Source organism: Acanthaster planci, linkage group LG14 (assembly GCF_054643075.1).
Source record: "Acanthaster planci isolate LZ-2023a linkage group LG14, COTS_SCS, whole genome shotgun sequence".
NCBI classification, from domain to species: Eukaryota; Metazoa; Echinodermata; class Asteroidea; order Valvatida; family Acanthasteridae; genus Acanthaster; species Acanthaster planci.
In genome coordinates this window covers 5,775,901-5,800,066 of record NC_141790.1, presented here as the reverse complement: position 1 = coordinate 5,800,066, position 24,166 = coordinate 5,775,901, and the positions used below count along the sequence as shown (strand labels likewise).

Genomic DNA, 24,166 nt, shown 5'->3' with positions numbered 1-24,166 from the left:
TATGCAATGGTGAAGCCCAACTGCTTTGTGATGGCCGAATAATACCTAGTTCGAGCTTGTGATCAAATTCTTGTTTTTAATAGCGACTTTCAAGCAGTCTGGCGCTAAACAACGAGGTCGTGCACTTACAGGTGGTCCTTCAGTGCAAATGTGGTGCGTTACATCATGTTTAACAGTAGATACAGAGTATTCTCCCCCCGCCTAGAGTGGGTTGAGTCTACTACTGCATACCTACCAGATTACCAATAAATTCTTGATCACCAGCAGTGCGCCCTCAGTCGCTCCTGCGAAGGCGGCCAACATGCAGGGGGAGGAACGGCCATAACTGGAGCTACTGAGATCCTGCCCTGAGCACAGCCAGTCTGTGAGAATGATCCCCCTGCAAAACATCACTGAGATAACAAGAGGTAAATGTTGAGGGGGATTTCCAACAAGAGGCTTTACAAATGTCTGAAATCGGGACGCCTTTGAAATAAGCCTGTGAGGAGGAGACAGTCCGAACATCGTGAGCATGTATGTGGCGTTGACATTGGTCGTCAGAAGCAGTGGGCCAATCTAAATTTGGAAACTTAATAACGGAAACTACCTACCTGGCAATAGTGTCTCTGGAGGCTGCACGGTGAGGCTTAGTAGTTGTAATGAATAACTGAGTTGATTGCCCTCAGATATCCTTAGTCCATTGGAGGTACCATTTGAGTGTCCGGACAGGACACCAGAGCTTGTCAGAGGTAGATGAGGCTAACGAGCGGATGGACGGAAAGAAGATGTCCGGTGGTTGAAATGAGGGTCTTTGGTTCTTGGTAAGAAAGCCAATCTCTGGAATTAAACAAACACCGAGAGGCTCCCATCGAATATGACCATCAGCAATGGACAGTGCTTTAATCTCGCAGCCTCATCGAGCAGTAACAACGGCTAAAAGCAAGGCCAGTTTCATACCCAAATGAAGAAGGGTAGCTTGTCCCACCGGTTCGAAAGGGGGGCTAGCCAAAAGTCGAAGGACATCTCTCAGATTCCATGAAGGAACAAGTCGTCGGATTGGGGGATGTTCAATAAACATGCCTCGAAGAAGGTGATGGATTGCTGAGTTGTTAGAGATAGAGGATCCATCGGAAAACCCACTGTGGATAGCTGCCAAAGCCGAACGGTAGAGCCTGATTGTTGAAACGAGGAGGCCAGACCGGAAGAGATACAAAAAGAACGCTGTTACAAGGGAAAGAGTTGCCTCTGTTGGATTCGCAGAATGTTGCTTGCACCAGGAGTTGAAACGTCGAATGCAGCTGTCATAGATTTTTCTCGTTGACAACCGTCTACCTTTGGCAGCAAGGGCGGGGTCGTCTTGAGAAAGCCCTGCCTGCTGGAGGGATCATTGGACAATATCCAGCACGTTAGGTGTAGGTAAAGAGGATCCAGATGGAGATGGTGAGAGCCCGGTTGGAAAAGCAGGTCGTGGCACTGAGGGAGCAACAGGGCAATGTCGACTAACAGCCTCACAATGCGAGGAAACCATGGCTGTCTCGGCCAGAACGGGGCGATGAGAAGAATTCGGCAATGTTCTTTCTTTATCTTTGACAGGACCCTTGGTATCAGCAAAATGGGGGGAAAGGCTAGGAGACCTTCCCATGAGATGCGCAGAGCATCGGTCGCCCCAAGCCTGAGGATGCTGAAACCTGGTGCAGAATGTTGGGAGTTGAGCTTTCAGATGAGAAGCAAAAAGGTCTATGGGAACCAATGGGAACTTGAAAAAGCGGCGCGGACGGTAGCCTGAACTCCACTGCTTGGCTTTAGCCAGTTTATCCATAGCATCTATGCAAGAGTGGTTAAGGAGAAACTCCTGGAAGAGAGGAGAAGATGACGACCCTCCCAGCAAACGACGCTTGAATGAAGGGTGCCCCCCGTCGTCCGTAGGTAATGGGGTAGGCAGCCCCAGAACAAGTATCATTTCTCGCTGTAAAATCACTGTACAAGTGCAACTTTGCTAGAGTTGGTAAAATCAGGTAACCGATCTTGGCACCACGAACAATAACGAAATCTAACTTAAGGGTACTGGACGTGGGTTGTGGGTGCTGATCAAAAGAAAAAGCCCTTGAATCAGCGACAAGTAAATGGTGAATTTGACTATGCATTGATCAGGTCTGGGTCACCAATTTGTAGTCAAACTACTTTTAAATAGCCTAGCCTTAAACCATGTTTGTATCCCCTGAGGGCTTCTTTGCCCAGAAAAGGGAAGGTTAAAATTTTGGCAGACTTATGCCGAAAGCAACATGAAAACAAATGAAAAAAAAAAAAGATCCACCTGGGATTCTATGCAGTTCCGCGGGCTTTCTTTATGAAATCAATTAAAATCAATAATTATTAAGAAGATAAAAGTCACTGCACTGATAGTCCACATCTCCGTGGCTTACCTTAGGCTGTATACTACTGCTAAATGGACCACCACGGCGACGTGACAATATCAGCATACTGTGGATACATGCTGGAGAGTGAAGCAACTGACAACCACCATGTCCAAAGTCAGTGAGGACAACGAGAGAGTGTGAGAGTGATGCAGGCTGCGCTGCATTTATTTGCTAGTGCATCTGGAAAGAATTTGTATGCAAATGATCTGCGGCTTGGTGGAGTCGCTCCATGAATGGGGTCTCCACACTTCCTTTATCAACCTGCCAGGTCTTAGGGACAGGATGGCTCAGTTATTGGAATGTGACTTCAACATTCTGGAACCCCAGGCAACCCTCAGTGCGATATGTCACTTTTGCACAACTGTCAAAGGCAAACATGTCCTGATTCAATCACACAACTCATCAGTGATTATATACATAAATCACCAAGGAGGCATGCACTCTCCACACCTCGGTCTCCTGACAAGACAGATATTTCTGTGGGCATTTGACTATGTGGTCAACCTGAAGGCAACCCATATTCCAGAAGCCAGTGACTCCATTGCAGACATTTGCTCTTGGGGAAGGATCCAATCAACAGAGTGGATTGAGTACCGCAATGTGGCTGAGTCAATCTTAAAGGTACTTGACAATTGACATGTTAACCTCTTTACCTCAGCAAAGAATAGTCAGCTGTCAGTGTTCTGCACCAGGTTCCCTCACTCAAAGACCTGCTTGACAGATGCCCTCCATATCAGCTGGGAAGGGTTACCCTTCGTTATCCCTAATCCCAGCGGTTTTGTCAAGATCGAGCAGGAGCATTGCCATGTTTTTCTCACCACCCTGCTCTGGCCTCAGTTCTCTGATTGACCAGGCTGATACAAATCTACACCTGTAGAAAACAAATTTTTACGTTATGGTGTAAAGAACAAGGTGGGGCTCCAACTGAGGCACCTATAACCGCAATGGCCGACCATTTTGTACCTATTTAACTCGAGACTGCAGCAACTACTGGCCTGGCATCATAGTTGCCTGCAGTGGTTTTCCCTGAGGGGCCCTTTCCCTTGGATAATACCACTCTCAGGCACCTCCTTCATGGTATGTTCATCGAGCGCTCCCCCATTGAGGCAGCTCATTCCCTGTTGGGACCTGCCCCTTGCCTTGAGCTCCTTGCAGGTCATCCCTCCAAGCCTTTGAACAAGACCTTATTACACTCTTCAGTGAAGCTGGCTTTTGTGCTTGCAGTAAGCACCTCACGCCGAGGCAGCAGACTGTGAATGTTATCTATCACAGACAACCACATCAGATGGGAGCCCCACAGTGTGTGCTTCTTCCCAGCGCTGGGCCTCCTCACGAACATCCAGTTGGAATCATTCCACCCACAAAACCTCTTCGTTTTTGATATCGTAAAGCACTCTGATTCTCCTAGTGACAAGCTATGCTATCCTGTTTGAATTCTCAAATGGTGTTTGGCCAGGACTCAGAAACTGTAGGTTACATCCTCTCAACTTTTTCATTACCTTGATAAACCTCATCGGCCAGAAAGCAAAGTGACTATGGCTAAATGGGTTTTCTCGGCCATCAAGTTTGTCAATCCAGAGTGGCCAACTTCTTCAGATGATAAAACCTTTCTGCCCTATCAGCTCATGACTGCAGGGTGGTATCTACCCCATGGGCATTCTTCAGTGGCATCCTAATAGAGGATATGTGCAGGGCAGCATGCTGCAAAATACTGTCAACATTCACCTTCTGCTGCCTGAGCAATGTCTTGCAATGAGACTTCTCCCATGGCAAAACAATCCTATCCTCTGCACTGAGACCTTGAGGACTTTCATCGAGGCAGGGCACCTTCAGATTTATCTGATGGCTTCCCTTCTCCTTTCATTGGGTCCTCAACACTCCCGCACTGTCCTTAAGACGTTCTCGACATTAATCACTTTTTTTCTCACATTCAGTGTGTCTTCGCCAACCCTCCCATTTGAAGCAAGATATGGGATGGAGAGAACACCCCCCTCGCCTTTGTGTTGGTCATTGTTTGATCAGAATCTCAGGAATTCTTTACAGACTTCTGAGGGGATGTGTTAGGTAACAATAGTCTAGAGTGTGTATCGGGATTGGACAGGTAAGGGGGGTACCCCTCCATCCCATATCTTGCCTGGTATAAACCCTCTTCTAGAATACGGTGCTACTCTGCTAAAGTAGTGACTGTTTGGGTAGCATGAATGCAGAGGACTCCTCTCTTACAGTAGTGTGGGAGAGTCTGCTAGGGGAATATCTGCCCAGATAGCCAGCCCCCGCCCGTCCTCCCTACTTTGACTCAGACCTCAGACCTATAAAAAAGGACAAACATGGTACTAGAGGGCACACTACAATTGATTAAGTGTTTAGCGAACAGCAAAAGATATGAAAAGAAAGTTGCTAAAGTAGCAACTGTTTGGGTAGGTTTTCTGTAGCAGACTCTCCCACTCTGCTGTAGGGGAGGGAATTAGTGCAAGATTGTTTATTACATGCATTTGAATTATCTTTCACTTAACTATGGCAGTTTGCCCAAAAAGTAACAATGCCACAGTACAATGTCAGCAGAGCATCAGTGGTTGTTGACACACTTGACTTGTTTGTCTTCAGTCAGATATTCTATTTACATGTTAATGGCTATTATAGTTTGTATCTATCAACATGTCAAAAATTCAGAGAAAAATCAAAATCCTTTAAAGGTTTAATTTTTGCCCTCATGCCAGATTCCTTGCCTTAAAAATTTTGACATTTTAAGACTATTCAAAATATGATTATTATATATACACCAAAGATCATGAACATTACTAAATCTGCATATTGGGGAAATATCAGCTCTAGTTGGTTTCTGCATTCTTCTACAATTGTCTTTTCCCAGTTCCATCTCACTTTGCTAGAATGCTTCATAAACATGTTTTCCTTTATCATGATGCAAAGCCTTGCATATAAAATTGCAGTCACATGTAGACAGTCTCCAATGAGCTGAATGGAAAAGCAATTCTCTGTAAGTTAATTGTTCTTGTTAATTGCAGGTAATAAAGGAGCAGGATTTAAGCCCCATGTTTGAGTTGACTGAGGAGCGACCATCTCATTGGCCACCATTTGACCCTGGCCAATCAAGTATGGAAACTAGCTTTGGTATGTCAAATATGACAGGGTTAGTCCATGTAGTAATTTTCCTTCAGAAAAGAATTGATGCAAAAATTCTCATACATTTATCCATCTTGCAATCAAGGTAATCATACTGGTTGTTAGTTTTGTATTCAAAGCTTCTGTTCTGTTAGCATGACAGTGACAATGCTTTCTGGTGATAGTTTTGGAACCCATGGGAATTTAATGAAAATTTGTTTGCATAAGGCTTTTTAGGAGATTTGAATAAATCAAGCCAAATTATCCCTAATACAAACCGAAATGAATATTCCTTACAACTGAACTCTGAGGAAAATTTCCATCTCGGCAGAATTGAAGTAAGAAAATGAATCATAAGGTTAGAAAGTGTTGTCCTTCCGCTGGGATAGTTACTCTATAGGAGTATACACTGCCAATTGGGCTCCTATCCCGTTTCCAGACAACAGCCAAAAAAATGTGAAAAGTAAAGAAGACTACTTTGTTGAGCTAAACTTCTTGGTCGAGGCCTTGCAGTCATCAGTCTTGACAACCGAACTTGTTGAGTGGGTGATGGCGACTGCCTTGCTCTGCACACAGATAAAACCATGAACAGCATGCTCTCCCCGCACACGCACAAACACAAAAGGGACACTGCCGTTGAATGGGCCAGTTTTCTTTTGTTTAATATACTGGCCTAATCCAGGTAAGAACTATTTACAGGGGAAAAGCCAACCGACATCTGCTTGAGGCTTTTCTTGACCAAATTTTCAAGGGGATGCCATTCAACAGCATTTAGTCCCTTTGCAAGGGTCAATCTTCATCAAAGTTGCCTCAAGCAAAGACCCTATGGCAAAGATGTGCTGCAAAGTATGACATCATGATGATGTCATCACCTGATTTTTTATTGAATTTTTAGTATTTATTTTCCCCCATATGTTTTGTACACATTTTTAAACAGCCAGGTGGCCTAGACTTTTTCCGCTTCAGAAAGTGAAACTTGGTAAAAGCAAAGACCATCAGCATAGATTAATGTAGAAGTGTGACGTCACTTTGGCATCATAATTAGATTTTTTTATTGAATTTTGAAGATTTAATTTCTCCCATTGACTTTGTACACATAAAATCCAATGACTTTACATACATTTTTGGCTATAGGGCTTACGCAAGTCCATTGCACAATCAGCTGACTTGTGCCATGATATCGGTCGACGTTATTGGTTGTCACACAGTCTTTGCATGATTTCTAGATCATTTGGCTAGAATTGTGAAAAATTGGTTTGTGAAAAAACATGGGTTCGATTGCGACGATATTTTTGGGGTCCGGAAAACTCAACCGTTTGCCAACTCGACTTCGGACACTCGAATGTTGAGAAAACTCGACCATTGAGACAACTCAACCGTCCGTGTGTAAAAGGGAGAGACAAGTCATCTGTTGGGACACTGTCCCATGTGTTTTCTTAGGTCCTCTTGAGACTTCCCAGACCTAGAATTACACCGAATGAGTTCTTAATGGATTTTGCTTGATCAGAGGATTCCAAGGTAATCCCATAAAAGCTGAACTGAGACCAAATTCATGCACTGGCACAAGAAATTGCAGAAGGAGTTGACACCGAATAGGCATGATTACAATGATCGTTAGCAAGGGTGCACTGAGCCCAACAGCTACACGTAGTGCGGCGGGCCGCTGGGTTTGGAAGCTGGATGGATGATGTGCTGGAACTGGTTCTGGTAGGCCATAGTATACATATTACAAAACATTCTCAACTTGCAAGTTTTTGTCCGCACTTTCTGCGCTCAGTCAGGCAGTGATGTCAGGGAAACAGAACTCACGTAAATTAGCTCTGAATTTGCACTGACATATCCCGAGAACCTTGAATGCTGCAAATGGCCTTTTTAAGATTTAGATTTGGTCACCTTATGTCCAAATGATGAAAAGGCATTAACAGTTGTTATGTAACTAGTGCTACGTGTTCAGCACAATTGAGTGATCAATTACTCAATGCTTTTAGAATGATGGATTTATTCAAAGGCATGTCAAATCAGTATGAAGCACAATACATGTATACTGTATATTTGCAAGTTTTACGATTACGCTGAACATATGTGTAGGTGCCATCAAATTGACTAAAGTCCTTCACGGTGCATACCATATTTCATAACTACGCCTCCAAGGACAAATCATATTATTAGGGGTTCATGGAACATGTGTAAATATCCAAAAATTTATGAACTTTGAATGTAGTCCTGACTATAGTCTCTCACGGTCCATACTTTATTTCGTAACTATGCCCCCCCAGGACAAACCATGTTACAAGGGGTTCATGGTACATGTGTAAATATCCAAAAATTTTATGAAATTAGAATGTAGACCTATGGTTATTTATACATGTTGATATGTACCGTAAGCTGATTACACGCAATAGTTGAACTTCCATATTTTACTTCTTACATGTACATATAGGTGTACTTTATACTACTGCTGGAGTGAAAGCTAGAGATAAATCTGTTCTCCATGTTAGCTCCAAGCAATGGAATTCAACGTCACGAGCCACAGGTACCAACGATAGAGGAAGCTGCTGTACGTACCACAAAGCAAGGATATTAACAGGTGATGATGAAAAGGCCTACAGTTTCATACATATTGCCAGTTCTAATTTATGCAGTCATGATGTTATTTGTACAGTGTATGTGTGTGTGTGCGTGTGTGGGGGGGGTTACATCCATGTCCATGTACCACCATCATAAATGGTCGCCCCAGGCCATCAACATCAATGGGCCTGGTCCTCCACTTTAACATTCAGGTCCCCACGTACTCCCCCCAAAGTGTCAAAGTTTGTGTATACTACATTCAGGTTCCAATGTACTCCACATTTATGAAAACACAAGGTTTCTATGCCATTGAATATATGTGCACATGTATGCTGTAATTGCACGTGTTCAAGTTCTGACACACGTTTTCCCATGCATCAACACATGAACTGCTGCACCTGTAATAAACATGTTTTGCCTTTGGCAATGATACAGATGTTTATCAGCACAGACATGAGGGCAGTCTTCACACAGTGGCCTCGGTATCATTGATGGATAAGAGCAGTCGAAGCAGGATTGATCATGAGAACAGCTTCATCAATCTACTGGTCACCTGCTGGTAGCAAGACTGCAACCAACTGGAAGTGAGATTTACTTGTGTATGTAAACTGCTAAAATTTAATGAAAAACAACTGCAGAAATTGTTCAAACTGGTTTCGGAAGACGAGTGCAAAGTTTTCAGCATTTAAAAGACCCTGATATTTTCAGTTGATCCCCATGTCATTGTCATTGAAATGTCTGGAAATCTTCATAATGGAGCAGAAGTTGGCAGTTTTTATATCATACTTTTCAGAGAAATGTATGCCCTAAAACATGAGAGCAGATTTGTGCTTCATTTTTTCAAAACACTCAAATGTGCATATTTCATTGTTCCCCTAAAAGACAAAACTATATTATTGCTGGTTCATAGTGTTTGATTATGTACATGTTGCTACCAGCTGAATATTTCAATTTCCTTATTTGTTTTTTATGTCTAGGCACCCTTCATGCTGTTGCTGAAGTGAAAGCCACATGTTTAAAATTCAACGTAACGTTCATATTAATCCACAGTGACACTTATTTTCCATACAGTCCAGCACATAAAGAAAGCGTTGTTAATACAAGGTCATATTTACAACATGAACAATTCTAATTCCCAATTCTTTGTACTTCTAGTTGCCCATCAATCGGCAATAAAAAGTAGTATAATAAGATACACGTGTAATTTATAAAATCTTAGAAACCATGTTATGACCGTTCCCTTTATGATTCTTGTGGTTTATGGAAAGTAATAGACAGTGTACAAGTATCTCAGACCTACCAACAGCGTATAGCTGGCTAGTACATAGAGCACTACTACACTTTAGGTGTGAGGAACTCAAGGATTGCTGTAAAAATACAAGAATATTTATGAAAATATACGCAGATAAGTAGAGGGCATTTTGAACAACCTGCTACAAGGTTTGTAATCACAAATTTGCTCAATCGGAAGCCTCTACTTCCCATGGATTCATGTTCTCTTAATTTAGTCTCATGGCTCGTTGTATTATCTCTTATGTATAGTAATAAGTTGCAAAGGCCTTAAATATCTTTCCCAAAAATACATGCACATTTGCAGAACAAAATTTCCCCCAAACTGGTCCTTAATGTCTTCCTCAAAGTACATGTATATCTGTAGAACAAAATTTTCCCCGTAACAGACAATATAGGAAACACCAATACTAAGTGATCTGCCATTTCATAATGTGTAAATGGACTTACCATGCAGCGTCCTCGACCCATGCCAATCACTAATGATGTATGCACCAAGGCAAATAGATATAACAATGTTTCATACAATGTAACTATGTATAGTAGCAGCAAGTAGCAGTGCAGTAGCAGAAAGTGATGTTAAGGCAATGAGGCTCTGAAGCAGAGTGATCTGATTACTATGTTTCTGCCCACTCCATAGGGTGGGGTGGATCACAAAAGCTTTTCATACCAGTGAACAAATGCAGGGCAGAAACAATACCCTGATCAGATCACTATTGTCAGATGCTGGCCTGCACACGTATGGCTCTGTAGATATGCAAATGCGCTACTCAATACAAGAAAGTCACAGAGTGCACTACACAGTATTGTTGGTAGCTGTTTTTACCATTCGCATTTGAAACAACTATTCATGAAATCATTCATTGCCCATTATTCTTTAAAGTAGGCAAGGGAAACATACTGTGTTTGTTTCTGAAATCACAATCTAGGTCATCTTATTCCAAACAGGTATTGAAGAGATGTTGATTTTTTGTTTCACGTACAAATTAAACGGAACTGAAGTCCAAAGTTTGTGGAGTTTGTTGTCAGTTAAATTTGTATGTGTATTATGAAAAGAGTGTAGTGGGCCTTCACTTGATGGAAGTCAACATTGTGTATTAATTATGACAGTCATTAAGATAACTAGTGACGGAACTGTTACAGACGAAAATTGGCCCATGATAATGACATCATTTGAAGTCACATGATATCATGGTGTACTCTTTGAGGCCCTATATTTCCAAAAGTACATGTCCCAGCGGGTTGAAACTTAGCAGATATCTGGTAGGTTATGTGTGATAGATGAAAATTAACCTCATGGGATGATGATGTCATCAGTTTACAAGGAACGTGACATGATAGAAGCATGCTTTAAAGCCCTATATCTCCAAAAGTACATGTCCCAGCTGGTTGAAACTTTGCAGATATCTAGAAGGGAATTCGTGACAGACAAAAATTTACCTCATGGGATTATGAGGTCATCAGTTGACAAGTCACATGACATTAAAGGTGCACTCCCTAAGACCGTATATCTCCTAAAATACATGTTCTATCTGGTTGAAACTTTGCAGATAACTTGAAAGAGAGGTGTTATATACAAAAAATGACTTGATGTGATGATGCCTTAGTTGTTCAAATGTACAAAAGAATGCAAAAAATCCCTCTGTTCTGTTGGCAAACAGACAGATGACCTCTCGTTTTTCTTCTCCTTCCTTTTTCTTCTTCTGACCTAAAACCACTTTGTTTTGTGCAAATTTTTTGTCGCCGCCACTTTAGTGCTTTTACGACTTTCGATCTTCATCAAACCTATACCAATGAAGAACCCTTATGCACAGATGGTCCTAGAAACATGACGTCATGATGACGTCATCACATAATTTATTATTGATTTTATCTTATTGACTTTGTTCACGTTTTCAAGACACAATTTCGGATACTTTGCGATCCTCAATCATCATCAAAGTTATAGCCAGCAAAGACCATGATGCAAAATCATTGCCTAAATAATGACGTCATGATGACGTCATCACCTTATTTTTTATTGAATTTTTGAGTATTTATTTTTCCCCATAAGTTTTGTAGAGGTTTTTCAACAGCCAGAATGGTGTAGATTGTGACCGCTTCAGAAAATGAAACTTGTTACAAGCAAAGACCACCAGCACAGATAAATGTAGAAGCATGATGTCACTTTGGCATCAAAATTGGATTTTTAAATTTAATTTTGAAGATTTAATTTCTCCTATTGACTTTGTACACATAAAACCCAATGACTTTACATACAGTTTTGAAGTAAGGATTAGGCATGTCCGTTGCGTGATCAGCTCAGTGACTTGTGTGATATCGGTCCATGTTAGCATTATCACGCAGTCTTATTGCATAATTTCTAGATAATTTGGCTTGAAGGTTGTGAAAAATTGTGTGAAATATCAAGGGCTTTGAACTCTGAGATTCCATGTCATCACGACTCAACCAATTTTTATATTTAACACAAATCATCTGTGCATGTATCAACGATATGTGCTGTCTGGCGTCAACACATGGGTTCAATCAGGACGATATTTTCAAGGGGCCCATGTGTTTTCTCAGGACCTCTTGGGACTTCCTGGACCTGAAATTACACCAATTGAGTTCTCAATGGACTTTGCTTGATCAAAGGATTCCAAGGTAATCCCATAAAAGCTTAATTGAAACCAAATTCATGCACCGGCGCAAGAAATTGCAGAAGGACTTGACACCGAATAGGCATGATCACAATGATCGTTAGCAAGGATGCACCGGGCCCAACAGCTACACGTAGTGCGGCGGGCAGCTGGGTTTGGAAGCTGGATGGATGAAGTGCTGGAACTGGTTCAAGTAGGCAAAGGTATACGTCTTACAAAACATGCCCAATTGCAAGTTTTTGTCCGCACTTTCTGTGCTATGTAGCATGCAGGTCCCCACGTATTCACCATAGTGAGAACGCAAGGTTGCTTTGCCATTGAAAATGTGCGCATGTACGCTGTATTTGCACGTGTTCAAGTTCTGACACAAGTGTGTATGTGTGAGTGTGTAAACGCCTTCAATTGTGGACCTATAACAATAGAGGACAATAGGGTCCACGGTTGCCGAAGAGTCCACGGTTGGAAAACGTGTACAAAACATATGAGAGGTCTTCCGAAAAGTTAGTGTGAACAAAAGAGGAACAATAGGGAGTCCACGATCGAAGGCGTTTACACACTTGTGTGTGGGGGGGTACATCCATGTGCCTGGTCCCCCCACCCCTTTTAACATTCAGGTCCCCACGTACTCCCCATTTAATGAGAACGCAAGGTTGCTATGCCAAGGAATACGTGTGCACTTGTACACTGTATTTGCATGTGTTCATGTTCTGACTCAACTTTTCCCATGCATCAATTAACACATGAACTGCTGCACCTGTAATAAACATGTTTTCCTTTTGCAATGATACAGATGTTCATCAGCACAGACATGAGGGTGGACTTGTTGGATGTCCCTGGTATGACGGTGCAATTGAAGCAGGACTGATCCCGACAAGGATAAGAACAGCTTCATCAAACTATTCATAGCAAGACTGCAACCATCAGGAAGTGATGTTTACTTGTATGTGTACATGTAACTGCTAAAATATATTGAAAAACAACTGCAGAAATTGTTCAAACTGGTTTCAGAAGAATAGTGCAAAGTCTTCAGCATGCAAAAGACCCTGATATTTTCAATTCATGTCATTTGAAATGTCTGGAAATCTTCAGAGTAGAAAAGAAGTTGGCAGTTTTTATATGATATACTTCAGAAAAATGTATGCCCTAAGACATGAGAGCAGATTTTTCCTTCATTTTTTCAAAACACTCAATGTGAATATTTCATTGTTCCCCCAAAAGACAAAGCTATATTATTACTAGTTCACAGTGTTTGATTATTTACATGTTGATATCAGCTGAATATTTCAATTTCCTTATTTGTTTCTTGTGTATAGGCATCCTTCATGCTGCTGCTGCTGCTGCTGCTTAAGTGAAAACCACAGATGTTCTCCATGTTGGGAAATCAATGTCGCTGCAGTTATATGTAGATCGGATGCACTTCTTTCCACGGTAAAGGAAGGTGCTATACAACGAAGCAAGGAAATTAACAGGTAACGGTGAAAAGGCCTACTGTTGCACTGACATACAAACAGACTGCCAGTTCTGATTAATGCAGTCATGAAGCAAAGAGAGCAGGGGGACCCATGCATGTACTAATGTAAATCACTCATTGATCAATATCCGTGTATCCAGTATCCACTGTAACATTCCTACTCATGTAGCCAAGTGATATCAAAAGTGCTAAAAGTTCTTACACCTTTTATCCATGCATCAATATATATCTGACACATAATAAATTATTATTTTCTTGTTTTTTAGATAACACAGAAGAATGTTTACCAGCACATTCGTGAATGAAGTCTGTTGACATGTAGGTGTTATCAATGGAAATGCAATTCGTACCGAGAACGTTCTACAGAAGGACTTCATCAAAATAACTTTATCTAAAAAACTGCAACCAATAGGACATGAGGTATATAAATGTATGTTGTTGCGACTAAGTCAAAAGAACCAAAATGAAATAGGGCACAACAGAGATGAACATGACAGCAGAGAAAAGGAAACTATATTTACAGAAATCTATTCAGTTTACAAACCAAAAATAATAATAATTAAAAGCAATTTAAATTCAGGTTACTATTTTTTATAAAATTAAATAATTACTTATTGGTTGCTATCGAGGATACTGGACTTTATTGGGTGTTTGTGTTGTCGTCAAGTTGACTGCTGGTGTTCTGGCTTGGAGGGGCAACTCGGGCGCAGCTGGCTGAAGCACTGGCCGGTGCACAGGATTGGTCTGGTCCGAGGCCATCTAGGAAGAGCCCCAAAACTAGATGGTTTACAGCGGTGACTCGTGTGTAGCTTCATCACTCCAGCCAATATCTAATTGGCCCTCGCCAATTAGATATTGGCTGGAGTGATGAAGGTTGGCGACACCCATCAATTGGAAAAAGAGCAGAGCCCCTGGCTGAACTGGTGGCTGTAGTGCAATGAGTGCACCCAAGCACGGTACAAACCCACTTCTTAAATACATGTGCACCCAGAAAATAATAAAGAGGCCATTACATAACCGGTCAACCCCCTGGGCAACATTTTAAAAAAAGAATATCAGATACAAATCACAATACATGTACATAGGGAACGAAGGAAGTTACATAATCGGGTCTGCTGCAGATCAGTTTAGACTTAAAAATATCACAAATGTCTAAAGAATGAGTTAAATAAAAAAAAACAGCAGGTTAATTGCAAAGGAAGAAATATCCCATCTGTAACAATGTGTTACAGATGTCCCCGGCATATTTTTTTTAAGATATCTGCAGAAATTGTGAACACAGGTTTCAGAGCATTATGCAAGGTTTTCAGTGGTCACAAGTTCCTGATATTTTAATTTTAAAATACTTTTAACTTTTACATGTTCCCAAGTTTTTTTAAATATGTAGGACATAAAAAAACCTTTACGGTATTTATGTAATATACAGTAGTGAAATGCCCTAATGCAGTTTTTCTCTTTTGTTTTATAAATAGCAAGGACACTTTAACATATTCTTTAACTCTGATAATCCTTCAACTTCAAGACCAGTTTCAGTGTTCAATATTTTGAGTGCAGTTCATAACACACACTTAAATTCCACAATCGGAGTTTGTGCTTCTGTGCACTTGCAGATACAATTGTTAAAACTAATCATTTGTCCAGTTACGGTTGACAGGAAATAAGATGTACTTTTGAAAGAATTGTATGAAATTGATGTTTGCATTATTTTTCTTCCCGTCTTTAAATCGACGTTTCTTAATACTTTGTGTATACCGATGGCCCTAACAGTCCCATATCGTCTGGTATTAAGATGATTTTACATGATCACCGTAGTTGCAAATCCGTACACCGTACTGCAGCAAATCCTCTTGCCGGCACTCATCCCGGGCCCATTCAAACCCCGTTTGACCATTATTTCGATACGGATGAGGCAAATAAAAGCCCGAAGTGAACTGAATTAAGCATTAGCATTTGAAATAACTATTCATTGTTTGTTGCCCGTTTTACTTTAATATAGGCAAGGGAAACATTGTGTTTGTCTCTGAGATCCCAATCAAGGTCATCTTATTCCAAACAGATATTAAAGATATTTTTTTTGTCTCACATACAAATTAATAATGGGAGTTTACAGGCTTGTGGCGTATGCCCGGAGTGAGGATTACAAAAAATCTCTGTGACCCATTGAGAAAAAAATTACTTACCATATTTGGTGATATTTGTCGATTTCCATCACTGGCCGTTGAGCCCAGGGTTAAACTGAACTGAAAGTCTAATATAAAGTTTGTGAAGTCTATCGTCAGTAGCCCTATCCTGTTTGTGTGACGTCACCTCAGTTTAAACCACGTCCACTCCACATGCACTGCACATAGAGCTACATGCATTGATAGCCGTTTACATGGAACCGGAAGTTAACGCACAACTTCAGCAATCATCTAATGGGAGCTTGCCTGCAAATCGTGGCGCGTCCGCCATCGTGACGAAGTCACTTACAAACTGGATACAGGTATCTCCTGAAATACAAATGCACGTATCCCATCGGGATGAAATTTCGCAGATAAGTTGAAAAGGGAAATGTTCCAGACATTGTCCTTGTGATCACATGATCATCAGGTGATAATTCACGTGACATTAATGGTGCTATATCTCCTGGAATACATGTCTGATTGGGTTGAAATTTTACGGATACAGGGGATGTATGATAGACGAAAATTGACCTCAAAGGATGATGATGTCATCAGTTGAAAAGTCACGACTTTAAAGGTGCATCCTTTACAGCCCTATATCTTATCAGGAAGGTTTGCAATAGACGAAAATTTATCCCATGGAATGATGAAGTCATCAGTTCAAAAGTCACGTGATATTAAAGTTGCATCATTTAAAGCCCTGTATCTCCAAAAGGACTCAACAGACATGCAATCATGATGCCATTTTCAATGAAAATCGAAAAAGCCCTGTGTTATGTTGCAAACAGACAAAGAAGCTCTCGTTTTTGCTTGTTTTTTCAGACTCTTTCCCCATAGGGTCTGTACACATTTTCTTCCACTAGTTGACTTTTGGTAGTTTTATATATCTGATTGACTTCAAACTTGGCAGACCTTCAGACAATAATTCTCGTATGGTCCGAAAAGAAATTCGTCACGATGACAAAGACCCTGATAAAAGAATTATTCTAGATGATGATGTCATGATGACGTCACCTTGTGATTTTTTTTAAATTCATTTTTGTATATTTTATTTTCCCCACAGGTTTTGTACATGTTTTTCAGTGGCCAGTCTTCGACACTTTTGTCGATGTGACTGACAATATATTTAGGTGTACACTCTTAATCCAGCTGCTTCAGAGGGTCCAAGGACAAAATCATCACAGACCATACACACATGTTTGGTCCCCATAGACTGTGTGTGCATTTACATGTAGTTCTTGTATTCGCACATGTGCGATAGTGACATAATGGTCGTCGGCCTGAAAAATTACTCTAGCAGACGACGCATATCCGTGAGGGATTTGTCCTGCCATTACCCTTGAAGACCTCGTGTGTGAAAAAATTGCCAAGAATCTGTGACATGGTGATATTTTATAGCTTCTCCTCAGGTCATTAGTGATACCGTCTGGAAGACTGATGAATCATTTGTATCCATCAGGTCATTTCTTCAAGATCAAGAGCCATTTGTCCGAAATGCGGTTCATTTTTCATGCGGATTCAAATTTCCACACTGAGTCCAACATGACCAACAGCGGTCAAAACTGATGTTTGGATATTGGGCATGGCATACACGTACACACACACCCCTGGATATAAGTGCGTTTCCGTACAAGTTGACTTTTACTGCATTACACTAGTACATACAACGACATCAAATTGCCAACAAAAGGCCAAACAAAAACTTTCCGTTCTCACTCATACAGTTTTCTTCTTGCATAATACTTTCTCATTAGAGCGTTCATGATATTCCTCACTATTCACAAGTAGAGAAATGTCAGGGAAAACTCGGCAAAATTGAAAAAAAAAAACCCTCTAAAATGTTGGTTTCATTTCCAACTTCTGACTCTGTCACTTAGGAGGTATGTACGAAAGACGGGCCAAAATCTGGCAGAAAATGGATTTTTATTGTGTGCAAGTTAGCAAAAGGGACTTTGAATGTTAAATTACTAATTGGGATGGAAATGAGGGGCAAACAACTTTTTCTGAGCTTGATGTTGATCATCCACCCCGGCCGAGTCAAGAGCCATTTTACTAGCTTCTGGCTGTTGTGGGATTCAGTACGCATGCGCACAAACTAGGTGAGGGGCACAAACGTGTATAATCACTGATACAATTATCTGTTAAACAACTTGAAATCCAAAACAGCTCTGTGATTGTTGCTGTAACATCCACTGCCTCTAGTCAACCTTGTATTGATGAGATGGATATAATGCATTTTTAAAAATATATTTGCTGTGTGCTGTTTCTGACTTAAATCTATATTTTAATTGGGAATTGTATTTCATGCCAACTAATGGAATTTTAACCTTTTCTCTTTTTTTTCCTGGAAAGAATAAAAGAAAAAATAAATCAATTAAGTTGTGAATGTATTTCTTTCCTTTCTCAGAAATAAAAGATGAGTTGGAAGAGGAACCTACTTATGATTCTGATGAAGAGTTCGAGCTGTTGTAATCTTCCTGAGAAGTGCCTCATGGTCTTTACACGCCACCTGTGTTTGGTAATCTATTTGGGTTAATGAGGAGTGTTGTTCAGGGGTGAGATTTGTCAGGATGTTTCCTGATTTCAGGATTTAACTTTTATCGCTATTTTCCTGATTTTACGATTTTTCAAAAGTTTGTTCATGAAATCTGGAAAATCCCAAGTTTTACCATCAAGGTGTGGTATGTATAAAAATTGATACAGAACACGAGATGGGTATTTTAAAGGATGCCCTCAAGCAAACACAAATGTATACCATAGGCCCTACACTGTCGTGGTGCCCGCTAAACCTCGAGTGATTTTCTTGCAAGGACATTTCATTTTCCTTTAATCTCACCCCTGGTTGTTTAAATTCCTGCCCAACCTCAGATGTAGCACTTGTCAGATTACACAAAACATAGTCACAAGACTTTTAGCTGTGCACAGCTGTATACCGGGTGTCTTAAAGAAAAGAAACCAAGATTAATTAGTTGTTTCTTGAAGTTGACTAACTATTTTTGTAAATGGTCAATATAATCTGTTTCAGTATGATGTCCTCTTTCTTATGACATTAAGAAATCCACATTTCCATCACACACGACTGAATACAAAGTGGTTTAATGTACTGTGTCAGAAACACCTGTGCACAAGATGCAGCACAGGTTTGCACAGCATGAAGGATTTCAAAAGAAAAACAAAAGCAAAAGTAGACTATTAAAAGCATGAATTTAAAGACAACCACACTTAAATGTCGTTCAACATGCTCCCCAATTCTTTCAATGCAAACTTCTGCCTCTTTTATCATCGCTTTTAGTGGAATAGGTATCCAGCATTTTGTAGATTCCAGCAAATATGTAATTCTAACAAAAAAGCCTTCTCTAGACAATATAAATTAAACACCAAAACAGTGATTTGGTGCAAAGCCATTCCTGACTTGGTCCATTAAACCACGCTGTGCTCAGTCATCTATGACCAAAATTTGCATTGGGCTTTGGTGTCGTACAAAAGAGGACGTCATAATGAAACAGACAATGGTTACCATTACAAAAATAGTTCGGTTTGCTTTTTTTAAAGACACCCCGTATATTCGAAATTCAATTCAAAAAGTTGTTTTAATGAATAATTAAGACCTATATATTTGTTTGTATTGCAGAAATTGTGTGTACATGAAGTGATAGTTACCCTGCATATTTATACAGGCCAAATTTAAAGAGATTGTACACTTTGCTCTAGACACGTTGGAGCCATATACACACCTCGGATTATTTGCCATAATTTTACTTGTTCAATATATATTTAGTGTTGTAAGTGGGCAAATGGACAAAGTTCTCTGCATTTTCAGTTGATTAACTAAACCTTTGAGAATTTTCATGGGGTCCACTTTATCAGTCAAGCCCTGTAGGCACACTACCAAGTACATTTACATGCATGAGTTTTTGTCCCATAGTACATTGTTCATTTTCCAAAGTGTGAGCAGAATTTTATGTTTTTTGAAGAATCACATTGAATTCTTGTTTGATTATTGTATGTTTGTTTGTTTGTTTGTTTGTTTTTTGTGGTGGTAACTCTTATTTGCATGCAGAATAATGGAATAGGATCAACGTTGTGATCAAGACATAATTAGTCATTCCAAGTCATTACAACTCTAAGCTTTCGTCATTGTTAATCCAATATCCAGGTAGCTTGTAACATGACTGTTTCAGAGTGATAATTTCTGGTAACATTGAGGAAAGCAGTAATTGGAATTTATCCAAATGTAATTAAACTTCTACATGTTCTGAATTTTTTTGTATTCTGTTCATTTTAAACCTTAGATCTGAGACGAAATGCTTATGTGGTCAAAATGCTGCACTCCGACTCACTTGTTGCATTGTTCATGTTTTACTTAAAAAAGATTATCCCAGTTTATTTCAAATCGAACATCTGCCCAGAGAAAATATAGCACGAGGATCTATTTTCCGCAAACACTTACCTTCCTAAGTTCTTCAAAATCCTTCTTAGCATACTTCGGGATTTCGAAAAAAAAGTGACATTCAGTAGCAAAAATATGCATGCTGACTTTAAAGAGTTGTTTTTGTCAAGGTCTTCGGCTGGGCCTTATGTCTTGTATGCATTTACATGTAGTCGTATGTCACTATATTGTAGCAGTCGCTAGCAACGGGGCCCCAGGCTTGCCTTCGGCCGACTCAAGAGTGGCTGAAGAGGCGACAACGGGGACAGGTCGATTTGGAGGTAGTCTACCGTCAGGCGCCCAAAGCTACCTGGCACACTGCAGGGGTTCACTACAAGGGGATTGACGATGAGGTCGTAACCTTATTAATAGGGTTTAGTGTTTTGGGAAAACCCTCGTGCACAAGTGCACTTCAAAAGATGCCTGGATTTTTTTATTTGTCTAGTTTTTTATCAGTGTTCTTTCTTCATTTGGTGAATCCTGTATAGGTGATTAGGTGAGCCCCTGTGATTTACAGTTAGCTTAGTGATGAAATGCAGATTAAGAGTTGTGAGGGTGCTCGACCAAAGCTGACTTGGCCTACCCTCGACCTAATTGACGGCTGCCGCCAGTGACCCTAACGAGTATTCTACATCAACGCGCTATCCTCCTTTCGGTATCCAGCCATCGAGCATATTATTTAAAAAAAAAAAAAGCAGAAAAGACCTGTCTTGCCCTCACCAAAAATGTATACCCTCTTGCAAAATTTTTACACCGACAAAATGTGAACATGGTGACATCGATGCCAATGTATTGAGCTTATTATTAGGAAAAAACTAGTTGGAGAAAGTTTATTTAGATATTTTCTTGCTATATGTTAAAGAGGGTGAAAAAATATGGAGAAACCACTGGCGGCAGCTTATTTTAGATGAAACAAATCTGTGATAAGAGATTATATCACAGGTCACAATATACCAATGCCAAAAAACCCCAGAATTATAAGAGGAAAGATTATATCGAAGCTATTAAAGAAAACCAAAGGCAGTTTTGATATCTACTTTGAAAAAAATTCTCTTTTTTGTGGGAGGTTGAGCAAAACAATAATTTTACGGTAATTGGAACCGCGAGAAACGGAAAGTTGTTGAGAAAAGACTACATTAATGCCATTGAAAAATATGCCTCACCAGAGTCGTTTATAGAAGCCGACTTCAGAGAGGTCAGAAAGTTTAAAACCTATATTAACTTCGAGCTTGTACCAAAACTGTTTAATACAGATACAATACAGATAATACAAGTTTCTCAGTCACAACAAGCCAAAAATAAACGCCATAGTAATCTCTGTCAATAGACAACTCAGAAGTTTTAAATTACAGCCGCGTTTGAAGTGGAATACACAAAAAAGATTAGGAACCAGGCCCACAAGGTCCCGAGAAGACTTCTGTTGCATATTATACTCCACAAATGACAGTTTTAAAAGAAACTGAAATTGTGTCTACCGTCGAGAACCAAAGTGCAGAACTACTGTCTAAAATTTAAAACTACGTCGGAAGGGGCTCTGCTTTTCGCTGAAACTTAACGGGATGAGTCCACCAAACCGATTGGAAAGCCGATCAAAAATATCTCGAGACTGATAAGTGACGTAAACAAAAACAAGAAGAAATCTTTTGTTGCCGATGTCTTTCGCATTTTTATGACCAAGAAAATTCGACCTTCACAAACTAGATTGCCAAGGTATAGATTCTACCTTATCTAAAGTTGTATTACCTAAGATCGAGAAAGAAGAAAATGTCATGAAGTTTAGAAACTTTAAAAACAGACAACTAGCACCATTTGTGATTCATGCTAGTTTTGAGTCTGTATTAGATAAAAGCGAGTAAAGTGAAACCCCTACGACCCCCGCAAACACGCATACGTGGTGAAAACTGGAATATACCAACGCTGGAATGAAATTAACTTTTTTTTTTAGATTCGGACACAGAATTAGAATCTGGTCGGGCTGTCGCGAGGGACCTAAACTTGACGGCTGTCGATATGGCGTAGAAGAAAAGTACAGTTTGTTGCTTGATTTTAGAAGCAGTAGTAGGGAAGGGGGAGTTAAAGAGCAGCAGGGGATTTCACTCATCCCGGGGCAGAAGGGACTCCCCCCAAAAAAACACCCGCGACCTCAAAAAAGGGACTTCCCAAACCAACACTCGTGTAGCCCAAAAGGGGAACTTTTCCCCGGAGACTTTCCAATTTAAAAAAAAAGCTCAACTCCAGGATGCGTCGGGAAAACCTAAAAAAGTTCTCGACAAGTCTCTAACAATGAAATGACCCTAACTCTAGCCACTAAATTTGAATACGCTTAATTAGTCGCCGTTCACGCGACGTGGTTAATCGATAACGGCTACGAAACGCAACGCGATTTAATTGAGCAGGCAAAGCTACAGGTGCAAAACCAAAGGCACCGGGTCTGTTTAATTAGAAAAACCAAAGACGGCAAACGAGTTTACAAGCCGGATGAAATATTTATTCCCAAAGGTTTATGCGCCGCTTTATGAAAAAAATAAATGGAAACTAAACAAATATAAAAAAATGTGATAGATCATAAAACAAATGTAAATTGTTATTTTTGCCAAGACACGAGAAATTCAATTGACTTGGTAGATTCCTTCGGTTGCTCGTGCTGTTTAAATTCTTACTGTTTATTTCAATGTGTCGATTGTAAAGAGTGTCACGATTGCCACAAATGTAACGACTGCACCAAGTGTTGTAATTGCGCTACTTGCGACAGTTGCGGCAGATGTATAAACTGCATATATTGTTTCAATTCATACGACTCTCAAAATTCAAATGCCTTGGATGGTTGCGAAGACTGTTACGAGTGCAGCAATCGTATGAGTGTTTTGGTTGCACCGCTTGCATTTGCTGCGTAAATTGTATCGAGTTGGAAGGTATGGATCATTTGGTGCTCGTGATCGGCAAGCATAAAAAGCTGCGGCACGCGCGAGAAAACGATTCACTACCTGATTCAGCGACAAAACTCGATTATTATTTATATGAAATTGGTTTACTAATTAAATACGACGTTGACGTTGAAGAAATAACAAAAGTAGAAATCCCACCCGAGGTTATAGACGCGGCTGAATAAAAATGAGAAAAAGTTTGGATAAAACCGAAAATTAGAACCATTTCAACTCAAACATATATCGTAACCGACGAGCACGAGCGACTCAGTGCCCGCAATAGCGATCCCAATCTCACGTATGGGCCCTTTGACGTAAGCAGATTAATTATTTCAAACCCTGAGATTAAAGAAGATATTCACGTGAGTCAGTGTTGCTCTCCCATTTATTATTCCCACGAAGACCAACAAAAGCGCCTATTAATTATGATGCCCGACACTACCTGTTACGGCATAAATCACGTGTATAAATTTGGCACGCGAGATAAACCTGCCGAAAATATTGTAGGTCGCCAAATTTGTTTTCTGTTGAAAAAGCGTGTGATGCGTGTACTCGACGATATAAATTTGGCGGCTTACAAATTTATTGAAAACAGACCGGAAGCAAGAGTAGTATATAAGTGACAGTTCTGGAGCACACGCCCCTTTTTACCCGGTTTTTGCTCAAAACCCTTGGGTAGTACATCGACCCAAAAAATCGTCGAAACATTTTTGGTGGGAAAAAATGGGAAAATCCTGGAATGACGTGAATCTCGTCTTTTTGCTCAACACCCCTGGGTAGTACATCGACCCAAAAATCTCGGGAAAAATCTCCTAAAGATCACCATCCTTTGCCGGTGTGCCGGGCTACTCGCTGGGAATTATCACTCGCGAGAAAAAATTGATAAAAAAAATAAAATACATAAAAATAAATGGTAGATCAAACTACAAACGTGAATTGTTATTTTTGCAAAGACACGAGAAATTCGGTCGACTTGATAGATTCGTACGATTGCTTTCGTTGTTTTAATTCCAAAAGTTTACGCAAATGCATCGGTTGTAAAGAGTGTTGCAATTGTTACGAATGTCAAGATTGCGTCAGATGTAAGGACTGCTTCACCAGCGACGATTGCGGTAGATGTATAAATTGCGTGGCTTGTTTTAATTCATACGACTGCAGAAATTCGAA

The 24,166-nt window shown here is 40.3% G+C and overlaps 1 protein-coding gene across 9 annotated transcripts in view; it reads left to right on the top strand.

Moving 5' to 3' along the window:
- Nucleotides 1-21,105, top strand: part of LOC110975735 (cysteine protease ATG4A-like) — a 105,179-nt gene extending 84,074 nt beyond the window's left edge. For 3 of the 9 annotated variants that reach the window (XR_015427631.1, XR_015427626.1, XR_015427629.1), the window contains 6 exons: nt 5,420-5,525; nt 7,957-8,103; nt 8,520-8,683; nt 9,062-12,953; nt 13,327-13,482; nt 18,054-21,105. Coding sequence is in view for 2 of the 9 variants with exons in the window: in XM_087145515.1 (XP_087001641.1) it covers nt 5,420-5,525; nt 18,054-18,118 (171 nt within the window). In the remaining 7 variants the exon portion in view is untranslated. Of the gene's footprint in view, nt 1-5,419; nt 5,545-7,956; nt 8,104-8,519; nt 8,684-9,061; nt 12,954-13,326; nt 13,483-18,053 lie in introns of those variants that run through there. The other 6 variants (XR_015427627.1, XR_015427628.1, XR_015427630.1 and 3 more) reach the window with 6 other exon arrangements.
- Nucleotides 21,106-24,166: the final 3,061 nt, after the last annotated feature.